Genomic DNA, 27,671 nt, shown 5'->3' with positions numbered 1-27,671 from the left:
ACCATGGGACACCAGAGTTGAAGAGAAAGAAAGGAAAAAATGGGTAAGTATCAAGACCTAAAAATAGAAATGAGGATATGGGATATGCCAGTGGAAATTGTACCCATAATCATAGGAACACTAGGCACGATCCCTAGATCCCTGAAAAGGAATCTGGAAAACTAGAGGCTGAAGTAGCTCCAGGACTCATGCAGAGAGTGATCCTGGAAACGGCGCACATAGTAAGAAAAGCGATGGATCCTGAGGAGGCAGGATGCAACCCGGAACCCCACACACTATAAATACCACCCAGTCGAATTGGAGGATTGCGATAAGATAAAATAATAATAATAATAATACTAATAATAATAATAATAATAATAATAATGCTCCACTGAGGTCTAGTGTCGTAAACATGACCCTGGCGGTTTCTGTAAAATGAATTTTTCTTACTAATTGTCAGGTAAAATTGACTTCTTTCCCGAGATTTACCAATTCCTTCATTCATGACAGTAGTTCTACAAGAAACTTTCCATCGTGTCATTGTAGTAATGGTTTGCTTTCGGTCATGACATTTTAAGTCTTTTTTCGTATCTGCAGAGAGAGAGAGAGAGAGAGAGAGAGAGAGAGAGGTCAACGTGGCAAGAAGGAATGTTTTATTTTTTTTTATTTCACTGATATATCCTCATGTCCAATTTCAATCTATCTTGAATTGTATCTCGTAGATATCTAGACATCCTTCTTGAAATAATGACGAATTATTATTCTATTTTTCAGATCCAGCAACGCAGAATTCCGGTGTAAAGCAACAGCCTTCAAAATGTGTCTATGGGATTTATCTGACAAGAAATGCCCGCTGTGTGTCAGTGGTTTAGTGCATCGAAACCCGAACTCAGAAAAGGCACTGGAAGCTCTTGAGATGCGAAAATAAGTCTGAAATTCGCGTTTTAGTTTTTTTTTACAGACTTTTGCTACGAATCAAAGCTGTGGCAGGCCACTGTTCAGACTTGCTATCTAGTATGATCTCATCATCTTTCTGGTGCCAGTGACGTCAGTTCCTGGGGGCATGGCAACGTATAGCAAATGATTGTCAGTCTTCTTCCCTTAACTGTCCGACTGAAAATGAAGGCAAATGCCAATGGTAAAAACTGAATGACAGCCAGTGACAGTTTCCTGAATACGCGAAATCTAAGCGAAAGCTTGAGTGGCTTCCAAACAGTGATTCGTTCGTATCTATGTCGTCAGCAGACGGCAACGGAAAAGCAGGTTCAGCTTCAGCAGCAGCTTCAGCTTCAGCTTCAGCAGCAGCAGCAGCAGCCCCGGAATGGACGCCCTTCTGCCCCAGTTCGACGAAGCATGGGCGAGCATCATCATGAACGGAGGCGGGGACTCCGGCAGTGAGACGGATTCCGGCTACGACCCGCTGTCCCCTGGGTACCTGTCAGAGATGCCGCCCACGCCCTCGCCCGAATCCTCCTCCTGCTCGTCCCTGCCTTCCCCGCCCAATGTCGGCGACCTTCCGGATGCCCTCTCGCCCACCACCAACTTGCCCGACGCAGGTGAGTGACCTCGCGGTCTCTGGTTCTCGTGTTGATGCTTCGACGACGAGTAAGGTTTTACGACCCTGATGTCATAATTTGCCAGTCTTTCCTCTCATTGCTCAGATCATTTGCAAGTCTTTCCTCTCATTGCTTAGATTCGACGATATGATGCTAACCAACGTCAACAGATTAAAATGACATCGCCGATAAGAACCACGGCATTATCTTGGCGTTGTTAATCTTTTTGATCATTCCTTAAAACGTGGGTGTAAATTATTTTGCCAGTCAGTGATGTTCAAATAGTCTTGCACATAATCGCCTTTCGCTGTGTATGCAGCAATAAGTGTTACCTGCAATGCCTCCTTGCTATAAGTAAGAAATCTTACACGATTATCCGGCTAATGTAAAATTCCAGATGCTGACCACCAGTTCATTCCAACTGGTTCCAACATCGTAAGTCTTGACGTAATCAATTTCTCGAAAAATCAACGATTATTTCTCTTGAATCGAGCTAGATGGACCTAATTTGATAAGTGGAACCTTACAAGCAGCATCAGTTTCATGACTGTAAACACTTTGTTTCTTTGACATATCTAGAGATGTCTCTGTGCTTCATTAAAAATGCTGATTATTCATGGCCTCTATATTTATTTATCTGAAATAATTTCAAGGACCAAGTTATAAAGTTAAATACAAAACTTTTTTGTGACTCGGCATTTTATTTAACTCAAATAATTTTGAGAACCAAATTATAAAGTTAGATACAGTTTTTTTGTGACTCAGCAAACAAAGTTGGTATTTTTAGTTCTTAACGAATTTCTGTTTATTTTACTCTGATAAATAACCCATGAATTATTCTCTCAAAGGTCAAAATCATTCAGTTGTTTAGGAGATTTCATGCGATACATGATACTTTACTTGATACAGTTTGTCTTCCAAGACACATCTCTCCAGCTTAGAAATCTTATTTCGACATTCTTACAATAAATTCCATTCTAATGTTTGACATTTTCAGTTCTCTGAAGGGAAATTTTGCTTCGTTTAAACCTTAGTGCAAATTTCAACTCCTTCCTAATGAATACCATAGTCTTTGGAACCCTGAACTTCAAGTCAATGGTGGCCCCTTGGGTGAACTTGTTCCATATGAATAGGGTTCATAGAGATAAAGGCCCCTGAATTTTATATGACCAATTATGAGTTCAGCGGGACTGAAACCAGGGGACTCTTGCACCCAATCCTGTGCAATAAGCAATGGCCAATGAACGCCAACCCACCGGCTTGCAGTATCTCAACGGTCATACCTGAGAACTTTTTAGAATGTGATGAAGCATATCTGATGCGCTTTGGGTAGTACGAAGTCGAATCCGTTTATTAGCACCAAGAATACTGAATTACATATTCAATGATAGGTATAAAAGGTATAAAAAAAAGGTATTCTAATAGAATTTTTCTCACCATCAGAGAACAGCAACCGTCATGCACAGGTTACCAAATTTCTCTCACATGCTACCATATTCATACCCTTTAAAAGAAATGTTTAAAAAATTCAAACAACAAAATTCAAATGATCCACACGAAATTTCTTTTGAGGTATAGTATATTCGCAAAATGCCTTCCTCTGTTGTCACACTGAAGGAGAGCACGTCCCAGAATTAAAGCGTTGCTTAGAAACCAATGATTCCTCCCAGTGAATTTTATATATTTGCTAATTTATTTTGCTTTCCAGATGTCCTGGACCTTGAAACTCTAGACCTGGATGCGCTGGACAATCTGGACTACCTGTTCCCGAGCCCACCGACGCCTCCCTCATCCTCGAAGCCACCGTCTCCAGTTAACTTAACGGCTTTTATGACGTCCATGGACAATGGTGGGGATGACTCGCTGGATCTCACCGAGGCCCTCTCTACGCTGGAAGAACTGGGCGCGGCGCACAATGTGCATGACTTCCTGCAGATGAGTGAGATCCACTCGCCCAAAGTCCTTCACGAACAGAAGTTCTGTCACTCTCCCCCCGTCGGGACGCTGCCGCCATTAGAGTTGATGCCGTCGGCGGTCATGCCCCACCTAGCGACCGATTTGCCTCCCTCGGCCATCGATTTGTCACTTCCGTCGGCTGGACTGCCTCTGCTGGACATGAGCCTTCCAGAAATGGCTCTACACCCGTCGTTCGGCATTGACCTGCCGTCAGATATGACCTGGGTGGCCCCGAGGAGCGATGAGGTCGGGGGAGGAGGGGGTCTTTTCTCACAACTATTAGAAGACGAGGTTGAGGAACCACCGAAGGTGGTGAACGTCTTCTTGGCCGGGCACGACTACACGAACAAAGTGGAAGGAGCGTCGTGTCCCCCTCAATTCCTGCCTTGCCCGGCACGTTCCGTGACGTCTCTCATGAACGGCAGATGCCAGCAGGGGCAGCACCCAGCAGCCATGGGAAGTGATTTCTCGAAGGGGTGAATGGGGGAAGGAGGTTGGGGGGGTGGGGTGTCCATGTGTCCATTCCCGCAGCCCATCCTGCCTCCCTCCTCCTCGGCAGGATAACGCGAGAGACGACGAGCGCATGTTCCAGTGTACTTACGCCGGATGCGGGAAAGTTTACGCCAAGTCGTCGCACCTGAAGGCCCACCTCAGACGCCACACTGGTGAAAAGCCCTTCGTCTGCACGTGGCCAGGTTGTTCGTGGAGGTTCTCGAGATCGGACGAGCTGGCCCGACATCGTCGATCTCACTCGGGGGTCAAGCCCTACAGGTGCAAAGTTTGCGATAAGAGATTCTCAAGATCTGATCATTTGGCTAAACATCATAAGGTCAGTCCAGACTCTTTTTCTCGGTTATTTCCATCTGTGTATGTATATGTATATAGTGAGTATTTATAAACGTGTTCCAATAAATAAGATTACCTAACCTCCAAACACCCACTGCTTCCAGGTACACCGTCGTGACAGAGTTCTGGCCCTCTACGGTCCGCTGAGCACAGCTCTTCCAGGGCGACGTCCAAGAATGCAGCACTACCATAACCAAAGCCCGCCCCAGCCACCCCTGCAGACGCACCCTCCAATTCAGAACATCACTCTGGATCACGCCCATCAGCCCTTGCCACCCATAGTCCACACGGTCGACTTCAGAAATGTCAAACCCATCAGGGTATGTCAGTGAAAGGCTGGTGTTCGGTGAGACAGTTCAGGGATCTGCTGAACGCTGAACAAACTTAAAATATTGGTAGATCTTTGTGACGTGTTTCTTGTGAGTGACCTTTCAGTACAAGCAGAGATTTTGCTTAGGATGGGAGTTCCAGGGAATCCGTGTTATTGGAAAGTGTCGAGAAAGTACTCAGTGAAAGACGTTTTTCCAATTTCCAGCGGTGTGCTGCCGTAAAAAATATATCGGGAGAATAACTTAGACTTGGTGCAAAGGTGTAGAATGGTTCTCCAGTAATGAAAACATATAGAACTATCACTGAGTATTTGTACGAATGAATTCGTCAGTCACACTCGTTGTGACACTTCCAGCAAGTTGTCTCCATTGCTTGACCTAAGTCCAAGATTTGACATCAGGTCTCATCTTACCCTTTAACGACTTACAACTCCTACGGCTGGCCATTTTGGACACGTGGCATAAGGTTGACTGAATGAGCATCAGCCAACGTACCCTTACACCGAAGTCTTCCATCATACTAGTATGATCCATGCCCATAACCTAAAACCCAGCCCTGTTTGATCAAACCCACCCCTTTGGTTCGAAAGACAGTATACGGTGCTGTGAAATTAAGGAATACAATTTATTTGAAGTGTTTGTAAAGAATTCAGAGAGGACTGAACAGTGATATTAGTAATGAAAGCAGAAACTAATTGACTTCATGTACAGTTTAGAACGAAACCTCCTGCATATTGTTGCTCGCCTGTGGTTGACTTATAACTGAAGTGAGAGTCTTCATTTTTATATTAAAAAAAAACTACAGTCTTATCTGTAAACGCATGAAAACTAAGTTACTGTGCAGCAGCTTGGTGAACTTCGAATTGATACAGTTCTATCAGTACAATCTTTCTCTCAACTGGAAATGGTATACAGCAAGAGTGATATATGGATACGTTCAACAGAATCTAGCCAAATCTAATGATGAATGAGCTGTCAGCCTATTGACTTGCAATACTCTTTAAAGTTTAGCTAAGGTCTGAAATCTATCTTCAATGCATGTTCTTAATGTCTAAGGAATTATTTTTTTTTGTCTCTACCCATATGCAAAATATATATGATTTAAGCCTTTACACGAGAGATTGGCATCTAATTAGCAATTATGATTCACTCCCAAAAATCACATATTGGGAATAAAATAAAGAAAAATATACAAAATCTCTTTCTAACAAGGTATATATTTAACTATGCCTAGAAGGAATCTCTCTCTCTCTCTCTCTCTCTCTCTCTCTCTCTCTCTCTCTCTCTCTCTCTCTCTCTCTCTCAAAAGGCCGCCTGGTTAGTCCCCCGACTTTTGTTTAGTGTTATGAATACCCTGACACATCCCACGATCTGCAGATCTTGACTCTAACAGTTGTACTTGTTACTCAAAATCGATATCTATGAGACAAAGAAGCAAAAACGCTGAAGAAACAGAAGTCGAAACATTAACCCTCTCTCTCTTTCTCTCTCTCTCAACAATTAGATCCTAAGATAAACAAAACAAAAACTAATGTAATTTAACTCGAGAGCAATAAAATCATGTTGCATCTGCATACGGAATTATTCTAAACTAATGCAAATTACACTTTCTGTTCTTATTCTACTAATTTTTTGTGTGACTTTCATAAAATAGAACTCCTCACTCGAGTGGCAGCGAACACCAAAGATTAAAATAAGCTGTAGGTTTGGTAGGCAGCTTTGTCCAATGTGCTTGAATTATTCAGACTTGGGTAAAAACACAACACTCCACTAATTCCTCTACTACTACTACTACTACTAATGCTAAGAAAATCACAATATCATGATAAATATTCACGTAACAAAATTCCACAATTATATAAATGTTCCCATAGTTTTCGCACTGTCAAATGAACGAATTCCTGTTTGAAATTTAAAAGCTTTCTCGTCACGAAACAATGCTTTCGTAACTCCTGCTTTTCATCGCACAATATCTGTGTGTTAGCACAACCTCTTCTTCTTCCTCTCCTTAAACTTCAGTAGGATATTCATTCTCCATTTTATGGACAGCTGATACAAATGGGAATGAACAGCTTTAACCAAACTCCCGTCTTTCGAGACTTCGAGACAACACAAGGGGTTGTACCGTAATGCATTCCACTCTTTTGCCAACTAAACAAGGTGTGATCCGACCTCCAACTTACTCGGGACACTTGCAAGATTTTCCCCTCACACATAAGTTGTAAACATTATACTCCTAACTTTTAACGTAAATTAAAACATGCTAAAATCTATGGTAAAATGGACCCTTGTTTCACCAATGAAAATTAAAATAAATACAATATAGTTTATTAGAAATTATTTTTCTGCACTGTTTGACATGCGCAGTATTTATTTTTTTACATTTTCACTCTAATAAATAAATCATAAATATCCTATCCTAAAATTCCTGCATCATTAACTCAACGAGAAACACCTTTTCCAGACCTTTTTAGGCTCTTCCGTAGACCTTTCCTAACACGCCCCCGCCAACAACAACAACAGCAAAGTAGTTTGTAGGCTTTACTCCCTGAGTAAGCGATAAAAAGCACAGCATGGCACAGAGATGTTTACTGCGCGAAAGCCATAATATGCTTTCCCCTACACTTGGAATCCGTTCATCGCCCTAGCAAAAGCAAAGAACGATACGACGATTTGGTTTTTTGTAACAAAAAAAAAATAAGATATAATAATTTGATAAAAACTCTTGTAAAAGTTTCAAGATCATTTGGAAAGAAAAGATCAACGAAGAGCCGCAGCTTTTGTACAACTTTGAACGCATTCCTGATTTCTTTTTGTTTATTTATTTTTTATCTTTTTTTTTTACCTTAAGTTGAATTGAATGAATGGCTGAAAAATAAAAAAAAATGAATTCGATTAATCCTAATGTCTGTTTGATAACTCATTAACCAATCTTCCAGCAATAATAACGTAATGTCACCAAAAATGTATATTATACTAATAATGATCTTAAGGGTTTGTGATACACTCATTTGTCATTAGATTTTTGTTAGATTTTGGCTTGCTCGAGTTTTCTCTGTTTCGGAGAGGAATCTGAACAAATAAATGTGGGATAATGAAGACACCACACTAAAAGTAAACAATGATAAAATGGACAGTCTGCGCCAAATCAAGAACAAATGGACATTCCCCGTGCTCAATCATGCTCTATCACAAGCGGTTCATGTGATTGATTCGCTTTGTCAGTGACAGCGTGAATTTGTGTATATATATTTGTTGTAGCTAACTGATCTTACTTCAGTATCTTTCAAGATCACACTCACCCGGGAACGCTGAGCTGCTCTTATTTATTGCTGACGTCATCAATTAAGTTGAGGTCTTTTCAACTTGTCTTAGTCTATCTAATTTAAAATTTTTGTCTAATTTAACCTTTTTTTTTAAAACGTAACTGGGCTGTTGTTACTTAATCCTCTTCGGCGTTCCTGTCATTAATGATCTGCTATTGAAATTACTAGTAAGTTATTAACAGCTTGAAGTTCTCAAATTGATGCCGATTGTGTGATAGACCTATACAGGCAGTCCCCAGTTAATGGCTGTCTCAGTTTACAGCGTTCCAACTTTACGACGCTTGGCTCAAGGCACCGTTAACCTTGTATTTCAGTGCCATTACCCAGTTTACAGTGTCATTACCCAGTTTACAGCGCCGTAACCCAGTTTTATGGCATGTAACAGTGTCGTAAACGCTATTTATTCCCATTATATTACAGCAATTTTCGGTTTACGGTGCACTGCTAGGAACGGAACTTTCGCCTTAAACTGGGGACTGCCTGCACGGCCATTCGACAATCGGACGATCTTTGTGACCCGATCACGAGTATTTAGATTATTCAGGTCGTGGCAAACGAGAGCTTTCTAATGATGCTGCTGTTATCAAGATATTCTAGGTTTAGATATCATATATCTGTTAAATTGCCCAGACATATTCCTAGGAATTTTCATTGGAGCCTTTTTTTACGTAAGTGATGTCTGGCAGCCCTGTTTGACCACGACTCGTTCTGGATATGAAACGAGTCTAGCGAAGTCTTCCATACGGAGTGCTCTAGGAGCAAGAGCCCGTGCTGGCTCAAGGCCAGAGGACTATGCCAACGACAACAAATAAAGCGATCCGCGAAAGATGCCAGAACATCACTGACAGGCTTATATACTGTTAAGTCTCGTGCCATCTCCACTCGTGGTCATATTTCCGTTGCTCTGAAATAGGTGTATCTTACACTCTGTTCAACTTCTCTAACATTCCTTATTATAAGACTTTGTGGTTTACTTGGTCTATTGCTGACTATGTATGTGGCCCACAAAATATATGCTAGTAAATGTCCGTGGCTTGCGTTTACATTGACTCCACTTGCTACGATGTTGTGGGCATCTTGGAGCGCTGTTATATAATTTCCCACTCCATTTCTTTCATCTCTTTCTATTCCGTCAGGTAGCTACTAATGCAACTTCTTTCTACTACTACAAGTCTCCCTTTGCTTAAAATGCAGTCTATATTTCTCTCTAGTGACCCTGTTAAGTATTTTGACAGCAGGATTTGATTTCAAAATTCTTTTGAACATTCCACGAGTGGTCATGGCACCTTAGAATTAAGATAATACTTTATACTGTACTATGTGTGTTTGGGTTACCTTAGGCTCAAGCGAGTTTTGCAATGTTGTTGCCAATGAAATCGAAGTGTCTTTGTATTTATATTTTCCGCTGAAGAGCGACTTTTCTTCTTGATTGCCTGTAAGGACCCTGAATGTCGCGTTTTGTACATTGCGTTTGTAAATTCCGTCAGATCTGTACTGGAACTTGCTACATTTTACCACTTAGAATCGTGATTTTCCCTTCTAGCTGAAAAAAACCACAGAATTCGGTCGATTCTGCTGGATAAATTCTACCCTGGTTGTATGTTTTTTGTGTGTTAATTTTATTGCTTTTAATTTCTATATTGAATTTATGTTATTTGTTTAATAAATACTTTAAGCATTCTTATGTCTTTATTATCCAAATGACTGGTGTTACTACTTATTCTAAGTCATTTCTTTATTACAAGCTGATTAGATGTCAGACATTCTTTAAAATGAGAATTTATATTGATGTACGAATTATTTGAGGACTTGAAATATGAATACTATATATATATATATAATATATTATATATATATATATATATATATATATATATATATATATATATATATATAGATAATATATTATATAGATAATATATATATATATATATATATAGTATATGTATGTATGTATATATATAGATAGTATAGTTATAGATAGATAGCTAGATTGATTGATTGATAGAAAGATATGTATATGAAAGACGAGACTGAGACAATATTTCATTCGAAAAAGTCCAAGAATTACCATTTGAAAGGCAGGCATCAGAGGAACACATCACAAGTATGTCTACAAGAGAGCAAGACCATTTTCAGACCTAGCCTCAAGCTTCAAAGAAAATTATCTTATTATCTTCTTTATTTAAAAGCAAAGTTGGATAACCCCAGAGCAGATAACCCTTAACAGCAGAAGCCATGGTTTTCATTGAGAGCATCATAGTCACTGTACAGTTCAGCAAAGGTCACTTAGAATTGTATTAAACAATATTAAAACTAATGCACTTCCTCTTCCAAAAAAACTAGTTGTCATTAATGAATAATATAAAAAAATAACAGATCATGACATGGGACTAAATCGATACCAAAACCCTGGGCCAGTTCCTGGTTTATGTGATACTCTGGCAAGCTGCTCAGCATAAATATTGCTCTGCTTCTGAATTCTATACTGACCACTGACCTTAAATTTTGTGGTGGACTCAAGGCAGATGCAGATTCCCTGCTTCCGTCCCGTGCTTCCTCCATGCAGAGGAAAGATAGAGTTTTGCTACTGACTGAACACCTTTATGTAATCTTTCCAGACTGGCGCCGAGCTGTCTTAATTGTTGAACAGAAATGTGTCCTACTCAGTGTTTCTGGCATCAAGGCTATTCTCAGTACAGTAAGTGGAGTTCCAATGCGCACCAAGGGACTGGTTACCTTAGGAATAAGCTACTCATAGCAGTAATTTTTCGAATGGAGATTCATGCAACTGTGCTCAGAGTGCAATTCAGCAGATCATTGGCGTCATCTGCATTCTAAAAAGGTTTTGCTTCATCTTCATTTAAAAAAAAAATCTTCACCCTTTTTTTATGGAGCATCAGTGTTCATAATCATGGGTGGTGTCGCTTTTATGACCTCCTGTTTGCAATATTTCTGGAGGGGCCCATACATGACAGTGTGCCTGCCTGAAAGTGAAAATAGAGAGGGTTTACTTGCGTTCAGGATCGAATTACACTCACTTTCTACTGATTATTCAGTAAATCTGCCCTTTGCACTAACTACAATTCCTCCCTACAAAGGAGATCTGTCATTAACGTCCCATAATAAGAAAAGGTTGGAGTGTATAAACCAACTCAGCTAGAGTAACAAATTATGAAATGTGATGTATCTATGACATCACTATCACTTTCTACTTAAATTGAACTGAATATAGAATTTAGGCCAAATGCCAAGCACTGGGACCTATGAGGTCATTCAGTCAAAGGTTTGAAAGGTGTAACATGAGATAAACCTCCCAGGTGCATTGTGAATTCATTATCATGAGAGGGTGGGAAGTAAGATGGAAGTAAGAGAATAAGAAAGGAGGTGCAGTAAACGTATTAAAAGGAGCTGCAGCCAGGGGCCGAAGGCACACTGCAAAGAACCTTAGGCAATACCTACAATGCACTGCACGAAGTTCTCTAACCCACTACGGAGTCACTGTCAGACTGTCTACTTGGGTAAGGAGATGAGGCAAGAGAAAAAGCCTGGAATGCTTATGGAGAGCGAGGAAGTGAACAAGTTTTGGGATGGTCACTGGGAATGGGGAAGTGTTTTCACTGGATCTGTTAAGTGTAGGTTTATAAGGCGACTACAGACGGGGAAATTTTGCTGGACAGGGCTGCATACTGTATTCAACAGTTAAAAGATGAATATGGCAGTAGCCAGTCTTTTTTTTTTTTTTTTATTTTTTTTTTTTTTTTTTTTTTTTTTTTTTTCTGGCTCCACCTTTAAAGGGAAATAATTATAGTGTATATATATATATATATTATATATATATATATTATATATATAATTAATATATATATACATATATATATAATGTGTAAGATTCATATACATCGCATGGAAGATAAAATAATTTACAAAGTTCTACGTTCAGGTAGGCGTGTGTACCTATATTGCAGGTATGTATGTGTATTGCGTAAACATAAGTAAGAGGAAAAAGAGAACCGGAGATAATAAAAAGAGGATGAGGAGATAATTATCATCCATTATAAAATAATGTCCATCCAAAAGCAAATACAAAATCTGTTTGATGGTTTTTTTGAGATATATTTTCCCCCGATTCCGCCCGATGGTTTATTGTTCGCTGCAATCACTGACATTCCACCGCAACTCGACTGATTGTTTACATTCTTTGGAAATTTTGTAGGCTGTTCTTCCAGGCATTATCAAAGTGAGTACTTGGCGTTTTTTAATCATTTACGTGGCATGTGAAGTGAATCTTGACTGTGTGTGGCTGTTGGTGAAAAATATCCTCGCACTGTTATTCATGACGAATATTAGTAGGTAGGGCAACCTACTTTGGCCTTCGTCTTTGGACTCCATTCTTCTTCGGGGCAGAATGTTTTTCTTGAAATAAATAGGAATCATGCCGTTTTTGTCTAATATGTTTATCATTTGTATGTTAAGAGAAGTTTTTGATTGTGTTACGAGTAGCTAGTTGGAACTGTGGTCAATAGGGTACCTACTATAGCTAGCTAGTATAGCCTTTGTTAATGTCGGGCCAGACTACTAGGCTACCTACCTATCCCTACCTATACATACCTAGGTAGCTACCAATACTACATTATCTACATTTTGTACAATCAACCTACTACATAGTATTTTAAAGTGGACAAGACGCCAAAGGACTGTTAACTTTGGCTGTGGTAAATTTTTCAGACTTGTCAGAATCCTAATTAGGTAGCCCAAGGTTGTTCATGAAGTCCTGCAGTACGTAGACTACGAGACCAAAACTTGTTCTAGATTAGGTTAGGCTAGGAAACACTAATGAAATATAATGCTTAGTTGTCCTTTAGGTCTGTGATTGTGTGGTGGTCCTCTTGATAAACCGGGTTGAATTTCGTTAATATGCAACACACATTCTAACTTCATCATTTGACCTATTGGAATTGCCCAAATCTTGGAGAACCATCAGGCCTACTTCGTCATTTATGCAGATAATTGCTAACCAAGGTCATTGTTTTCACGATGCAGTCTTGTAGATCTGTATGATTTCTACAGTTTGGTATGTCAGGAACCGGCACCCTGGGTTAGGTTAGTTAGGCCGGTCCTGGTCATTTAGGCCATAACATCCAAACAGGCAAACGGCCGAAATGTCTTACGGCCTGAACAACGTAAGACGTTATGTTCGTGTTATTGGACCATCATTATTTTATGTACATCCCCAAGGGGCTGTTGCTAAACATGACGCCCATTTTGCAAGCAAACTGGAAGTTGCCAAACCTAGAAGGGTGCTTATGGCCTAAATGACTTACGGCCGAAACGACCCGAACTCAGTTAAGCTAGGCCAGGAAAGGTAACATTAGGATGCTTCCATTTTGAAATATGATTGTTAGGTGTATTTTGATATTAATTTGTAAAATTTCTCGTTATGTAGAGTGTAGTACCCACTCTGTTGAACCAATAATCAGTAACTGCATGACGACAAAGTAGGATGATATATTTGCATTACAGTATATTTGTCCATTCATTACTTAGCCATAAGTTGTAATGGTCTGTCAAAACCTCATTTAGCAGATTTTTTCTCTTTTATTTAACTGTGGAACAACAAGTTCCACAAAATTCGGAAGGTTGTATTAGCTAGAGAATGACAATACTTTATGATATATAGCTTTGTTGCATTTTCTTGTGAAATGTAAAGTAATGTACTTTGGCATTGCAGTACGGTGCGCACACGTGGTCAAAGTGAAGTTTGGTCATCCAAAAGCGGAGGTGGAGGTGCAGGGGGAGGAGGAGGAGGAGGAGGAGGAGGAGGCAGAAGGGAGAGAGGGGGAGGGAAGGGGAGTCGAGCTGGTATAGGGAAAGGGATGACCAAACCAAGCCACAGGGAACAGGTAGGTTTTGAATTGATTTCCTTCATTCAAATTTTCAAATTTCTTTTATTCTTTATTATAAATTATTATAATGAAAGAATTTTATCATCACAAACCCATTACTTTGAGATGGCCTTTGCCTGCATTTTGAGTAAATCTCAGACACATCAGTCCACTTATAGAGGAAAAAGGTCAAGTGGCTCCGGTAGGTTAGCTCATGTGTCCCTTAGGTCGCAGGAGTTTAACTGAATTGCACTTTGTGTCTTTGAACTGGTTATGAAACCCTTCCTGATTCCCAAGTCTTTGAAACTGTTTAGAATTACTGTGTGTCTTTTCGAGGTTCTATTGATTTTTCTTCCAGTCTTGTTTAGTATTTAATTTTTTCACCGCACAGCTGATAACATCAGGTATACATATTGTTTGTTGCATATTTCAATGAACTCTTGCTTTGTGTACAGTGCCTCGGTTTTACTTTAGTGTACTTGAAACTGTTTCCAGAGTTGTGCAAATAATATCTTATTACTTGTGTGCATCAGCACTGAGCTGCTTGATCTTGCTGATTTCCTATTACATAGTCTGTAACAGCTTTGATAGGAAACTATTTTTCTTTCTGTTCAAAGCATTAGCTTGTGTCTAATAGTAGGTGACAGTTGGCTAATGTTTTGGTTTTATTAAGCGAGTGATTGTTTTTATATAATATATTGTAGGTACTGTATTTTCCTTTAGTATTTTTTCTGATGGTTACTTTTGAGGTGTTATTAGTTAGTGATAAATAGTATTTGTTAAGTAGTGTTCAGTTGTATTCTTAAGTGGGTAAGTGTTATGCTTGGCAGTTGAGGCGCTCAATAGCTGCTTGTTACAGTACTAAATTTATTTAAGTTTCTCTATATATAACTCAATGTCAGATGAGGTTTTTCTGCAAGACATCATTTTTAGATGTTTTTTTCCACGAGAAATGTTTTTCATCTCTACTTTTCTAGGTTTCATTTTGTAACTTAGCTATGATGAGCTCATTACGGTTTTTCAGCTGTAGCCTACATAAATGTGTTGTAATTATATGAAAATATAAACCTTTGTCAGTTTTCATAGCAGTATCCTGACACTAGCTGGAAATGGTCATCGGAACTTGGTAATAAGGTGGTTAATTGGTGCTAGGTAGATGAGTGGCTGGGTAACCCCCTCTCACTTGTCATTAACACACTATTTTCCTAAACAGCCATCCTTTGCAGGCATTTTTTTGCTGTCTCAGACTTGTATTAATGGGGTTTTGTACATTTATATTTTCTCTTATTGATTCTTAAACTTGATTTTGAAATACAATTGTGATATTTAGTATAGGGAAAGAGCAAAGTAGATGTGGTGGACAAGAGTGTATGGTCATTTTATGTTGTCCTTGTCTGTGGATCCCCACTATTTCTGCTGTTTTTGTTGGGTTAGCGTCTGTGTGTAGCTTTGCCTAGCTACAGTGGTGGCTGGTCTCCGAATTGGAAGTGCGACAGGAAGATAAACAGGCATGGTAAATACCACTCACCAGTTTCCATGGGGGAAATACTCTTCCTTTGACACTGTTAAATTACTTTTTACACTTTACTGCCAAAGTCTCCTGTTTATATGTACTGCTCAGACTTCCAGGTCTTGGAAGGGAGATTACACACATGGAGGCATCTCATCATTATAAAATAACCAAGAGTGAATTAAATACTATACAGTTAATAAACAGGCAGCAGTTTTGAATTCCATATATGATTGCTGTTTATAAATTTATACCTAAGGTCAGTACTTTTGACTACTGTACCAGGTTCCTAGGCCTAGATAACAAAATTTTCTAATTCATTGGCCATGGCTTTACTTTGAGCACCTCTTGGAGTAGACCCAGGATTCCATTTTCCGGCCACTACAAGTATCTGTTGCATGTAGGAAAATGCTGATGGGTTATTACATATTTCATTTAGAATTTTTAATACTTTATACTAAATAATCGGTAGAGAAAGTCTTAAAAGTATGGGGTCTTTTTGTAAATGTTTTGTTCTTTAGAAAGCTTTGCCAGTGTGTGTACCATATAGTGAACGTTGCTCTCTGCCATTATTTCTAATTAATTAAGTTCTAAAAACTGCTAGCATTTGGCATTTTCCATTTTGGTAATATATTAATTTTTATTTGGTCACAAAATACCACTGGATCTGGTTTTGCCCAGTTAGGCTGAACAAAAAGTATCCAGTTCTACCAAATAAAACACGAAGATGGCAGAACATCTTCAGGAAGACTTCACTGTTCATACAATGCACTATTATACGTACTCATTCACCTAATTTCTTGCTTTACAGCTATAAGTAATGGTATAAATATAGCTTGTTGATTGAATAGATCACATACTCCATATTGAAATAATGAAACCAAAGAAAATATATTAGTTGCCAATTAATGTGTGTAGAGTGTTATGTCAGAGATTTGAACCCCGTATTTTTGACTCATTAGATATAGAATTTTTTTCAGGTAACAAACACTGGCGGCTGGATGGTCCAGGCAGGTGTTGATAGTGAGGGGATTCACGGGGCCATTGAAAGAAACATGATTATCTCATCCTTTGCTTCACCTGAGACCCTAGAAAGTGTGGCTCAGATGGTTTCTCAGGAACTTCTAGATGATGCCATTCTTAGTAAGTACAGATGTTGGTTATTGTCTCAAAGAGTACAGGCTTAACCTTTCTGTAGAAAATTAAAGTAGAACCAGTGCCATGGTGTAGAGTTCAGCCCTTTAATATTTGAAAGCATTAGAATTTTTGTGGTCATTAAATGTTTAGTGAGTTAGGCATTGTAATGAAGTCTTGCCCTATATTTTTTATGTTGATTCCATATTGCACTTTGTGTGCATTATCAAGGTGATAATGAAAATTGGAGTGACTGGCTTGTTCATATGCATTGTCCACATTGAAACCAAGTTCACCAGCTGGCTATTTTTTGATAAGGTATTACATAGTCATCACATATACTGTATTACACTATCCTTTGGATCATTGCAGATGTTGTGTTTGAAGTGCATCAAAGTGTGAAAACAGGATTGATGATGCTGGAATTGGGATCTATAGAGGAAGAACAAAAATTTTTGCAGGTGTGTTGGCATTATTGATGCTGCTGCTGAATTTGTTTTAATCTTAGAATAGATTAATTATTTGTTATTACGAGTATATTTTACCAGATTACTAAACAGCGAAGCAGTGTTTAGTAACCTAAATGCCAATTTGAGTAAGGTTTGGCCAAATAGAGTCATTAATCATACAGAACCGCTATGGATTCTAGCTACGTACACCAGCATCTTTTGCTGGTGTATGGCTTGGTAGTGTTATCATCACTTCTGTTGCTCTCCCAGGATTTAATCTTTTTGCATTGTATTATGAGTATTCCATCGCTCTGCTCATTTCATTATGTTGTGCTTCATTATCTTTCACAATATCCATGGGGTCTTTGTGTTCTGTGTGTACGTATTTCATCAAATGTCTAGGTACTGCATTTTCCTTACAAGGTCAGTGGTATAACTAAACCATCATCAATGTATATACTTTAATATCTGTATACGTATTTCTTGTTTTATCATTAAATACTTTAACTTTGCATTATTATTATGCTTCGGATTGCTCCATTTTTTGTTTTTGGGAAATATTCGTTTTTGAAAAGGACCTTTAAATTAATTTGTGTTTTGTGGAGTTACTTTGGAAACCAAAGCTTCTGTTGTTTATGGTAAAGTGGTAATATCAAATCCTTCCCTCCCTGTTACTGCCTTAGTCAATTTTTTTTTTTTTTTTTCAGTTTTTAGGTGCTTACAAACACTTCCTTTTTGTTTTCATTTTTGTATGTGCATATTTTATTCTTTAGTTAGTGAACAATAATTTTAGTTTTTGTGAATTGCTCCTGTATTTTTTTATGCCAAATTTATGATTGGTGAAGTATTGCATTGTAGCTTTTTGCAGGAAGCTTTCCCATATTGCCTAGCTAATGCTTCAGTTCAGTTTTAGCAGTCATTTTGAATAAATTGTTAGGTATATTGTATTACCCACCTCCCTTTCAGTGGTTGTTGTCTTTGAAGGAGTTTGGGTTTAGTATGTTGTTGCAATTTATGTGCAGAGGTGTTGGGGCATGGACCTGTGGCTTTTTTTCATATTTGCCCTTCACAAGGATCTATATCTTCAATGGTCTTTTTGTATGAGGTCATAGTTTCTTTCAAAATTGATGTGCCTCGTGTGTGATAAGTAGTTGGTGGAACAGTTATTTTGTTTCGCTGAGAGGAGGGTCTGTAAGCATCTAGTAAGCCATCAATTGGTGCTTCCTTCTACTCTTCCCAGGGAATCTTTGTCCTCTGCTGAGGTTTTGGCTGTCACTGTGCCTCCTCTTGTTTGCTGTTCAGGTAGGAAATTAAGATATCTTAGACATCCTGTACAACTCGATCAAAGATCAATCCATTTTGGCCCTTCCGGGACTCATAATGATTCGCATCACTTCTACTTTTCATGCGCTTAGCGAGTGGTGTGCCTTCCATCACTTAGTTTTGTAGGGAACAGCCTACTGCTTTACTGCCTGCCCAGACCTGCTGGTCTGACTACAAACTTTGTTACCTCGGTGGCCGTGAGTTTGATTCTCAGGCATCCCATTGAGGTGTGAGAGATGTGTATTTCTGGTGATAGACGTTCACTCTCAACGTGGTTCGGAAGTCACGTAAAGCCGTCGGTCCCGTTCCTGAATAACTACTGGTTCCATGCAATGTAAAAACACCATACAAACAAATAAACAGACTTCGTTTTACAGTCTGCCTGGGAGAAATTACACCAAAACCAACTTTTGTACCAGAAAAATAAATGAAAATTGAGCAGTGAAAGAAAAATGTTGCTATGTGTCCATAATCAATCTGCTTTGCAACAGTTAACTGCCCGAGACCCTGAACTTCACCATTGTATGCGCAGTATTACCAGCTTACTGCCATTTTCCCTCTGGCTCACAAAATGCCAATTATGAGTACTGGGTTTTTTTGAAAGAATTAACTTAGTTTTCAAATGATTGCATAATTACTGGTTCATGTGTAATTTCAGGTAAATGCTGAAGGTCTAGATGTTTTTGGACAAGCTCCCATAAAGAAACAACATGAGTGTGTGTGTCCTAACTGCTCACGGAACTTGGCTGCATCAAGGTATGGTAACCAAATTTTAGATACGCCTAATTCTTAAAGACTGCATCAGATTCATTGAGAATCTTTATTTTTGAATGGATTTTACATAGTGAATTTTATTTTTGAAATGATAATCCGGTCATCCCCGCAGCAAACTGAGTACAGTGGGGCCTCGATAATCGTGGGGGTTGGGCGCCACAACCACCCACGATAAGTAAATATCCGTGTTATCACAACCCTCAAAAAACCCTAGGCTACACCCACCCCAACTGCTTACTTCAGTAGTTAAAACACCAAATATGCCCTACCTATAAAAACTTATAGGCTAGCTGCCTATTTTAATACTATTATAAACACCTAATATACCTTAAACTATGGTGTGGGTACTATCCTATGTAGCTTGGAGATACACATGTACTAACTGCAGCCTAAGTTTAACGCAATCAGTGGCTGCTCCTGTTAGTAGTAATATAAGGGAATTCTCCTTGAAACGGCTATCTTGCTTATTTTATGCCTCCTTTGTTTGTGTGTGTTTAAGTTTTATGTCTCTATAATGTCATAAATTCTTTTATAAATTCTTTCCTATCTTCAATTTCCCCTTCATCAGATCTGCAAACAAAAGTACATATACTGACAATTCCTCTTTGTTTTCATGATTTGGCTGCTGCACAAAACTAAAAGTACATGTATCTATTTCGTGAATGAACACATTTATGATAAAAAATCATGATTTACTGTAATGATTACAGCACCCAACTGTAATATTAATGTACAAACAGCAAAATACAGTAATACAAATCTATTTTTGTCTTTTGTTTACTTTTGAGAATCAGCTGATGGGCGTTTATTACTGAAAGAAATATTTGGGAAAACAATCAGTTGCTAAAAGAAACGAATTTAATAAAGGAATTGTTATTTTTAACTTTGTACATTAAAGTTTATGATACAGTAATTCATACTATTTCATTGATAGAGAGAGAGAGAGAGAGAGCAGCTTAGGACGAGAGTAACTACTGACTAGCTTAGGTCAAGAATAATAACATTGTGTTGTTTACATAAAATTCATATTTTAAATATTTTTACGGTGATAAGAAATGAAACATCAATAGTGGTAAGATATTCTCATGTATACTGTTATAATATGTGTGATAATCATTGAGTCAACTATAAAAGTAGTATTGAAGCACAGTTTAGTAAATCACAGAAAGAATACAAATATGGCAACACGTATGTACCTATACAAATGTCGCAGACCATCTGTTCTTTTATTATGATAATAATAGATCAGTATAATAGTTTATTCTGTAAGTGAAATAAGGTTTTTTGAAAAAACACTATCACGTTATGTAAAAATAGTAGTACGTACGAACGAGACTGTAGGTTGGTGATGTCACGGTGTATTTTTTTCGTGAATGAATATACATTTATGATAAAAAAATTAGTTACTGTACTGATTACAGTACTGTACTGTAATATTATTGTAATCACATCAAAAATAAAATAATCAGTGTATGCTGTAAACTTGTAAAGTGTATTTCTGTCTTATGAAAAATGCTCCCCCCCAAGAAATTATTCCTTGAAGAGGCTTTTTATTATGAAGATATGCCACTGATATATAAGGTAGGCATTTTATTATAAAGATATGCCAATTATACATAAGTTAAAAATGGTTTTATTGCTTTGACGCTTTGTCGCCAATCGCAAACAACAATACATAATCTATGACAATTATCGTTTGTATGACTGCATTGTTCAGAGAAGTTAATTACATTATACCAAAACAATATGAAGTTCGAATTGAAAATTAATGTTTTCTCAATGTTTACATTTCATTGTTGGCCACTCAAGTACAAGTTGATGTGAGTGATGTGGAATTATTCCATGAATAGGCTATTACGAAGATATGCCAATAATATATAAAATGGGAATGGTTTTATTACCTTTATTGTTAGTTAATATCATAATGTGAATCTGTTCATGCATGTTGGCGGTTATCGGACTGCGGCCGAGGCTTAGCCTACCACGGACAAGCCGTGATGCTGCGATTCATACAGCGATATAGACTGAGAAGTGGTCCAAGGAAAAACCCGTGGTTAACTGATCCCGTGATTACTGATTCGTGACTAAGGGAGGCCCCACTGTATATGTATTATGTTGATTCCTTAAATCAATCATTTTAGTTTGATGCAGCTGTGCAGATTACAGTACATATTTTTTGTGCATTTATCTATTTATTTTCTTGATTATATCATAACATTACTTATTCCATTGATTTTATACTGTTGTTTTTGTGTATGAAGTTTAGTACTTTTGTCATTAGTCAGTGGTGTAGGCATGGTTGTGACATCAGTCAGTGATGTTGGTATGACTGTGACAGAGTTGTAAATATGGATGAGTTTTCCCTTTACATTCATTTCCATGTTCACCTCTGGACTTGAATCAGTGGGAAAACCCTATGAAAGAAATTATCAAAGGATCATCAGGTGCATACATACGAAGAAGGTGCTCCAACATCAAAACATCACTTACCTCTGCCTTGCATTTCCTGGATATTAAGTTGCCTTCCATTCCAGAATTTCCAGTCCTTTGAGCCAGCATTCTCCCAATCTTCCTCGTTTTCTTCCCAAAACTTGCCTTTACAATCCTCTGTACTCCACATATACTTGATAGTTTTATGTCAAGTTGGACTTCCACCTTTCTTTTCATGCATTTGGACTCGCATCTGCATTTCACTTCTGCAAAGAAGAGATGGCTTATTAGTTTCTCCATACATACCAACTGTTACTTCCATAAACACACCTCTTCTGATCTGAACCTTTGGTAGGGTTGTAGGCTGGTCCTATTCTGTGATATGACTCTTACTTCACCTTACCATCATCCTTTACATGTACTCCCAAGTATCTGTATGAATCTGCCACTTCTGTTCTTCCCCCATCAATGTTAAGTCATTGCATTTTATTCCTGGATTTCATGTAGAAGGTTACTATTATGTATTATGTTAATGAAACCACTTAATCATATTTCCAATGTTGATAGGGGTCACCCAAAGGATATTTTTCTCAATTCTAGTGAACATTGGGTTAAAGTATAATTATCAAAGTATGACAGCCAGTTATGAAGAGACTGAAGGGAACTGATGAAACCTAAAAGGAGGAAAGGTGTGCTGTCGGTGCCAAAGAGATCTGCAAAGAAACTATAGTACCATATTTAGTATTCCATGCAAGGCATAATAATAGGTAACATGCCTTGCATGTGTAGAGGGGTTATTAAATGCTGTGTTTTTGGTTCGACAAAAGTAGTTTTGGGCAATGAAAATAAACTTTATTGAGGGGTTTTGGAAAAGATGATGGTTTGTGAGTTTCACATTAAATTATCCAGGATGAATTGTAAAATTATACAATGAAGCCTTGTATCTCATGGGATTTTTGCATTGTAGGTTTGCTCCCCACCTTGAAAAGTGTATGGGAATGGGACGTAATTCATCACGTATAGCAAGTCGGCGCATCCAAAATTCTACCAAGGAGAACATCAACAACAATGGCGGAGGAAGTGATGACGATGATGACGACGACTGGATGGTTGACCGAAAACGAAAGAAGCGGGACAAAAATTCACCAAGGAGAACAAAAAATGCAAAAGTAAGATAAGCTAAATTTAATTGCCATTTGTCATTAAAGGACTTAGTTTTCATAAACAAACAAACCTCTTATTCTTAATTATATATATGTACTCTAGGTAGACGAGGTGAACTTGCCAAACTGAAAAACAACTTGCAGAGTAGATAATTGATCTGTAGGGAGTGCTGTCTCCCATGTGATAGCTTGTTCTTTTTTCTGTCTTGTCTGCTGAGACCATCTCTTAATATTTTGGGGGGTGAGGTTTTTAAACTGTGATGTAAAGATGAAAGTAGACATGTAAGATAACTAAGAATCATTGCTTTTGTTGTTGGAGATTAAGCTGGCCTATGCCAGCACTGGTTCTTGCTCATAGAACATCCCATAGAGAATCATTGCAAAAATCAAGTGTTTTAGTGACCAGAAATTTCAACATGCTACTTTCAATAAAGTTTTTTATCTAACATGGAATACATATTCAGTTTGGTCTGAAATTAGTTTGTCTGATTAACATTGTCTCATTGAGTTTTCTTTCAGACCTTGCCAGAATCTATTTTGCTCAGAAATTGTAATTAGATTTTCAGCATGGTGGCTGGATGGCTGCAGTCTAGTTAGGCTGTCAAACTAATTCTGTCCAGAAAAGGGACTTTGAAGCATCAGAGTACTGTTTGGCATAATTACCTTTGTATCAAACTGTTTTGGTTCATGGTTAGTAATAATAGTTGAGGTACAACCATTGTTTAGGCCGTCAGTCACATAATGTGTGGATGGACATTTTTTGTAGTACTCCAGGGAATTTAGAATTCAGAGCATGACACAGTTAAACTGTTTATATTGGAGTAGAAGGCTAATAATGTTCAGTTCATCAGCTCTTGGTGAGAAGTAAAGTTGCGTTTAAATTTGTTTGTACTCTTAAGAGTACAACCTTTTTATAAGTCAAAGAAAACCTCTCCCTGTCATTGTATCTAGTATGTGATGGATATTTTGGTTTTAATTTTACAGATCAAATCAGAGAGTGTGTCATCTAGCAGTAGTACTACAAGCAGTAGCAGTGTTGAAACCACCTTTTCAACTGGTACAACTGAAGAGAAAAGGGCCATGTTAAAACAGATTTGTGGAGTGGTATCTGAACACACCCGCAAGATGTGCACACGATCAGTTCGTTGTCCTCAACACACCACTGAACAGAGACGTGCAGTTAGAGATCAGGTAAGAAGTTTTGCTGTTGTGGCCAGTGTAAAAAGTTTAGAACTTTTGAAATATTAAGTTTCCTTAGACAAAAGATGGGTTAGTCATGTTTTTTTGTATGCCGGAATAGTGGTATTTGTTTCTTTGAAGTCTACCGTGTACTTTGATTTTTAGATCTATAATTAATTTGAGTACCAACAAGCTTATGCAAGCTAATTTCGTCAAGTATACAATATTCAGAATTCTAAGTACAAAATGAAGTAATTTGAGATATTAATTATTGGGCTGTATTTTAAAAATGTTTGTCATAAAAACACTATTTTGGAAGTTCATAGATTTAATGGCTAAATTGCTACGTGAAGTTTTGCAGTGCATATTACCAAAATAACTTATGTGTGTTTTCCAAAGGTCCTCAATGGATCCAACTCAGAAACAACAACTCGTGCAGCAGATTCAACTAGTCGTGGTTTGGGGGATGTTGAAGATATTCACGTAGACATCGATGGCCTGGATGAAGGGCAATTGGCATCTTCTTGGGAGAACGATCACTCGGATACCACTTCCCCCGCTGACTCTACCTCGACTAACAACTCCACTTCATCCTTAGCAAAACGTAGTGGGAAGAATAAGAAGAAGTCCTCTAAATCTTCCAAGAGCTCAAATAGCAGTCATGGTTCATTATTAGACTGATTTAGGAGTAGGTTCTTGGTTGTTTATTTCTTTGCATTCAATAGTCAAGATCCTGTTAGGCAATTGAATTGTGTATGAGTTTTTGAAATATGATTACTTGCAAATCTGTACATGAGTTATTTTAGGCTTATTTACTTACTACTATGTGATTGCATTTATTCAATATTTTAAGGTCGTTTGTCACAATGTCGTAAAAGAAAAGTATCTCCTGGACTGATTGCTGATTTGAGTTTCATAATGTGCCGAGATGAATTTGTGGTTTTTGCAGCACTCAAATCATTTTAGGATCCTTTCAAGAAGTGTCCAAAAAGTATTTAAAAGTTTGAGAGGTAAAATCATCATAATGCCAATTCTAATATCTAAATATCTTTGATATTCATGTACCAGAATATTGATGATATTGTTTATCACTTATATGCTTCCTCCTTGTAGGAATGTATTACAAGGTCAAGTGCAAGAATTTCTGAGTATTGTATTAAAATTTCATATTGGAAAGTATCTCGGTCTGGAATTTTTTTTAATGTAGTTCAGGTATGATTTTCTCTAAGCTCTTGTGAAGACAGAGCAGTTAGGTTTGATGCTTTAAGTGATTCACTGAAACTAAAGTTTAAATTAAGACTGAGTAAAGGTAAACCTTGCAGTTCTGGTTATTTTTCCACCACTATCATTCTTCATAGAACTTTATACCTGTATGAGTTAAGTTTTGTGCTTATTTACTTGGTCAGAACTATTGCTGTTATTTAAGTTAAGAGGCTTATTCTTGATGCAATATATATTTGGCCCAGACTCTAGTAAGAGAAGTTTGTATGCTTAATTACTAGGCAAAGTTTTTATAGACTTTGTGCTTAGACAAATTTGTCGTGGCACAAAAGAAAGGTAAATTAAGATATTTCAGTATTGCTTTCCAGGTGATACAGTTAACAGAATGGGAGGTTCAGTTTAATTAGGTCTATTGCCAGTTCTCAAAAGGTGTGGGATTATTTGATCAACTAAGTTAGATAGTTAATTGCAAGTATGCTATAAGTTTAAACTTGTATTTTCGTTGCTTGATATTAGTGTATGCTATTTTTATTTTTCAGTTTGTAAAATTAAAAAAGATTATCTACGAACATGTTTTGTGCATATTTTTCAGCAAGGACTTGCATGCACAAACTCCTTACGGTCATTTACAAAAGTATATGAAAAATAAATGAATTTCCAAAGGTTTTTTGTCTGTTTTTATACCCTCAAATTCTTCAATGTATTGATTTTCCTGAATAGTGGAGGCAGTCAGACACATCAGCTTTTCACTCATGTGTATTCCTCAACAAACTGGGCTCTGTGATTGTTCCTAATTTATATAGTGACTTCCTGGTAAGATTATAAATTTCATCCCACAATCAGTTGTTTGCTAAAAATGCCCTTGCAGACAGAGTGAAGGACAGTGCTTGGACTGAATGTATATTTTGTATTACCTGGTCACACAAGATTTGTTTGTTTTGGTGGAGTGAAAAGTGAAAACCTGTGAAAGGTAAATGGGATCCGAGACGTGTTCTGATGACGGGAAAGTATTGGGACATCATTTGAAATGTGAGTTGGAAAGTGTGAAAAATAAATTGTACTAATGATTTTAAGCATTTTGGGAAATAACAGGCATTAGTACAGAAATGTGATCCAGTTATGATAAACTTAATTCATAAGCATCATGAGGGACATATAATGTGAGAGATGGATATAATGTGACCAGTGGCGTAGCTGAGGGTGGGCATGGGCGGGCACGTGCCCAGCCACGAGAATCCTGTGCCCACCCACTGGCCATGGGCCCACTAAAGCATCTCTATTGACGAAATACTTTCAAATATAATAAATGTTTTCCCTCAGCTTGGAATCAACATCATATATGTCTCTTAAGTGCATGCTCATTTAATTTAGTAATACTATTAAACCAACTTCAGACATCTTCATAACCAAATTAGACCAGTTACTCCTATTCCACCTCTTTTTAGTTTTTATTATGCGTCCTGTACACATCATGCATACCGCACACTGAGTCGCAGACTTATTGCCCAAACTATGGGCAGTCCCCGGGTTACGACGGGGGTTCCGTTCTTCAGGTGCGTTGTAAGCCGGAACATCGTCAAAAATCCTAAGAAAACCTTACTTTTAATGCTTTGGGTGCATTGAAAACTGTAAACTGCATTCTTATGGCATTTTTCATAAAAAAAAAACCTTCAAATATTGATTATTTTGCATTTTTGGTGTCATATTTCATCTGCCAGATGAGCGTTGTAGGCGTCGTAACCCTGGAAATAATGTCTGATGAATATAATTGAAAAGAGTCGTAACCTCGGAACGTCGTAACCCGGGGACTGCCTACTGTACCTCACAGCACAGCAATCTCTCACAGCCATCCTCTTACCTTCAGGTAATGGAAGTTAAAAATTAATGGGTTTTATCTGATAACAAACGCATGATAGAAAGACGCTATAAGGACGTAAGTAACACTGAAAGGCCTAAATCATTGTTAGACTTACTGAAAATTCTTAAGCTATATGAGGAGGCATTTCCTGAACTCTGCAGACTAGCCAAATTTACTGTATTGTTAACTGTGTCCTCAGCTTCAGCAGAGAGAAGCTTCTCTGCTCTGAAATTATTTAGGACTACTCTCAGAAATGCAATGGGCAAAGACAGTTAAGTAATCTCGCTGTGCCATCAATTATTGAAAGTATGGTTTGCAGAAAATCACAAGAACAGCAGAATATTGTTAAAATTAGTCATGTCACTGTAGTCTGCTTCTTCATCACATATAATGTATAGCAAGCAATTTTTTCAAATTTCTTTACTTTCAATCTTTCAATATATTTATATATATATATATATATATATATTATATATATTATTATATAATATATATATTATATATATATAATATTTATCTATATATATATATATATATATATATATATATATATATAATAATATACATATTATTATATATATTAAATTCATCCATTTCAATTTTTATTTAAATTTTTCATCAAGAGTACCTATCACATAATAGACTTATAAAAAGTCTATTTTTTTGTTCTTTTATTTCCATGCGTATGTTTTACAATTTCTATAAGCACGGGAATGAATGTGTTTCCATAACTCATGTTTTTCAGTTTCA

At 37.6% G+C, this 27,671-nt stretch overlaps 2 protein-coding genes across 4 annotated transcripts in view; both read left to right on the top strand.

The window, feature by feature from the left end:
• The window catches only part of LOC135215179 (zinc finger and BTB domain-containing protein 49-like), a 142,947-nt gene extending 133,272 nt beyond the window's left edge, over positions 1–9,675 (top strand). Inside the window, exons 2-5 of the mRNA XM_064249654.1 lie at positions 757–1,538; positions 3,247–3,970; positions 4,026–4,323; positions 4,445–9,675. Of these exons, the coding sequence (XP_064105724.1) occupies positions 1,304–1,538; positions 3,247–3,970; positions 4,026–4,323; positions 4,445–4,672 (1,485 nt within the window). The 5' untranslated portion in view covers positions 757–1,303 and the 3' untranslated portion in view covers positions 4,673–9,675. The remainder of the gene's footprint in view (positions 1–756; positions 1,539–3,246; positions 3,971–4,025; positions 4,324–4,444) is intronic.
• Positions 9,676–12,093: 2,418 nt separating this feature from the next.
• Positions 12,094–25,729, top strand: LOC135215171 (ataxin-7-like protein 3). Of its 3 annotated transcripts, none has more exons than XM_064249638.1 (8): positions 12,094–12,235; positions 13,727–13,898; positions 16,359–16,533; positions 16,897–16,985; positions 18,955–19,052; positions 22,468–22,669; positions 23,648–23,854; positions 24,242–25,729. In XM_064249638.1, the coding sequence occupies exons 2-8, from the start codon at positions 13,872–13,874 to the stop codon at positions 24,521–24,523; spliced, it is 1,080 nt and encodes a 359-aa protein (XP_064105708.1). In that variant the 5' UTR covers positions 12,094–12,235; positions 13,727–13,871; the 3' UTR covers positions 24,524–25,729. The 3 variants fall into 3 exon arrangements, with proteins under 3 accessions (XP_064105708.1, XP_064105709.1, XP_064105710.1); XM_064249639.1 differs by having other exon boundaries at positions 12,095–12,235; positions 16,371–16,533; XM_064249640.1 differs by lacking the exon at positions 13,727–13,898 and having other exon boundaries at positions 12,135–12,235; positions 16,371–16,533.
• The last annotated feature ends 1,942 nt before the right edge of the window (positions 25,730–27,671 follow it).

The sequence above is a fragment of the Macrobrachium nipponense genome, chromosome 5 (assembly GCF_015104395.2).
Source record: "Macrobrachium nipponense isolate FS-2020 chromosome 5, ASM1510439v2, whole genome shotgun sequence".
NCBI classification, from domain to species: domain Eukaryota; kingdom Metazoa; phylum Arthropoda; class Malacostraca; order Decapoda; family Palaemonidae; genus Macrobrachium; species Macrobrachium nipponense.
Note: the sequence above shows the minus strand (reverse complement) of the source record. Positions and strands in the feature narration are given on the sequence as shown.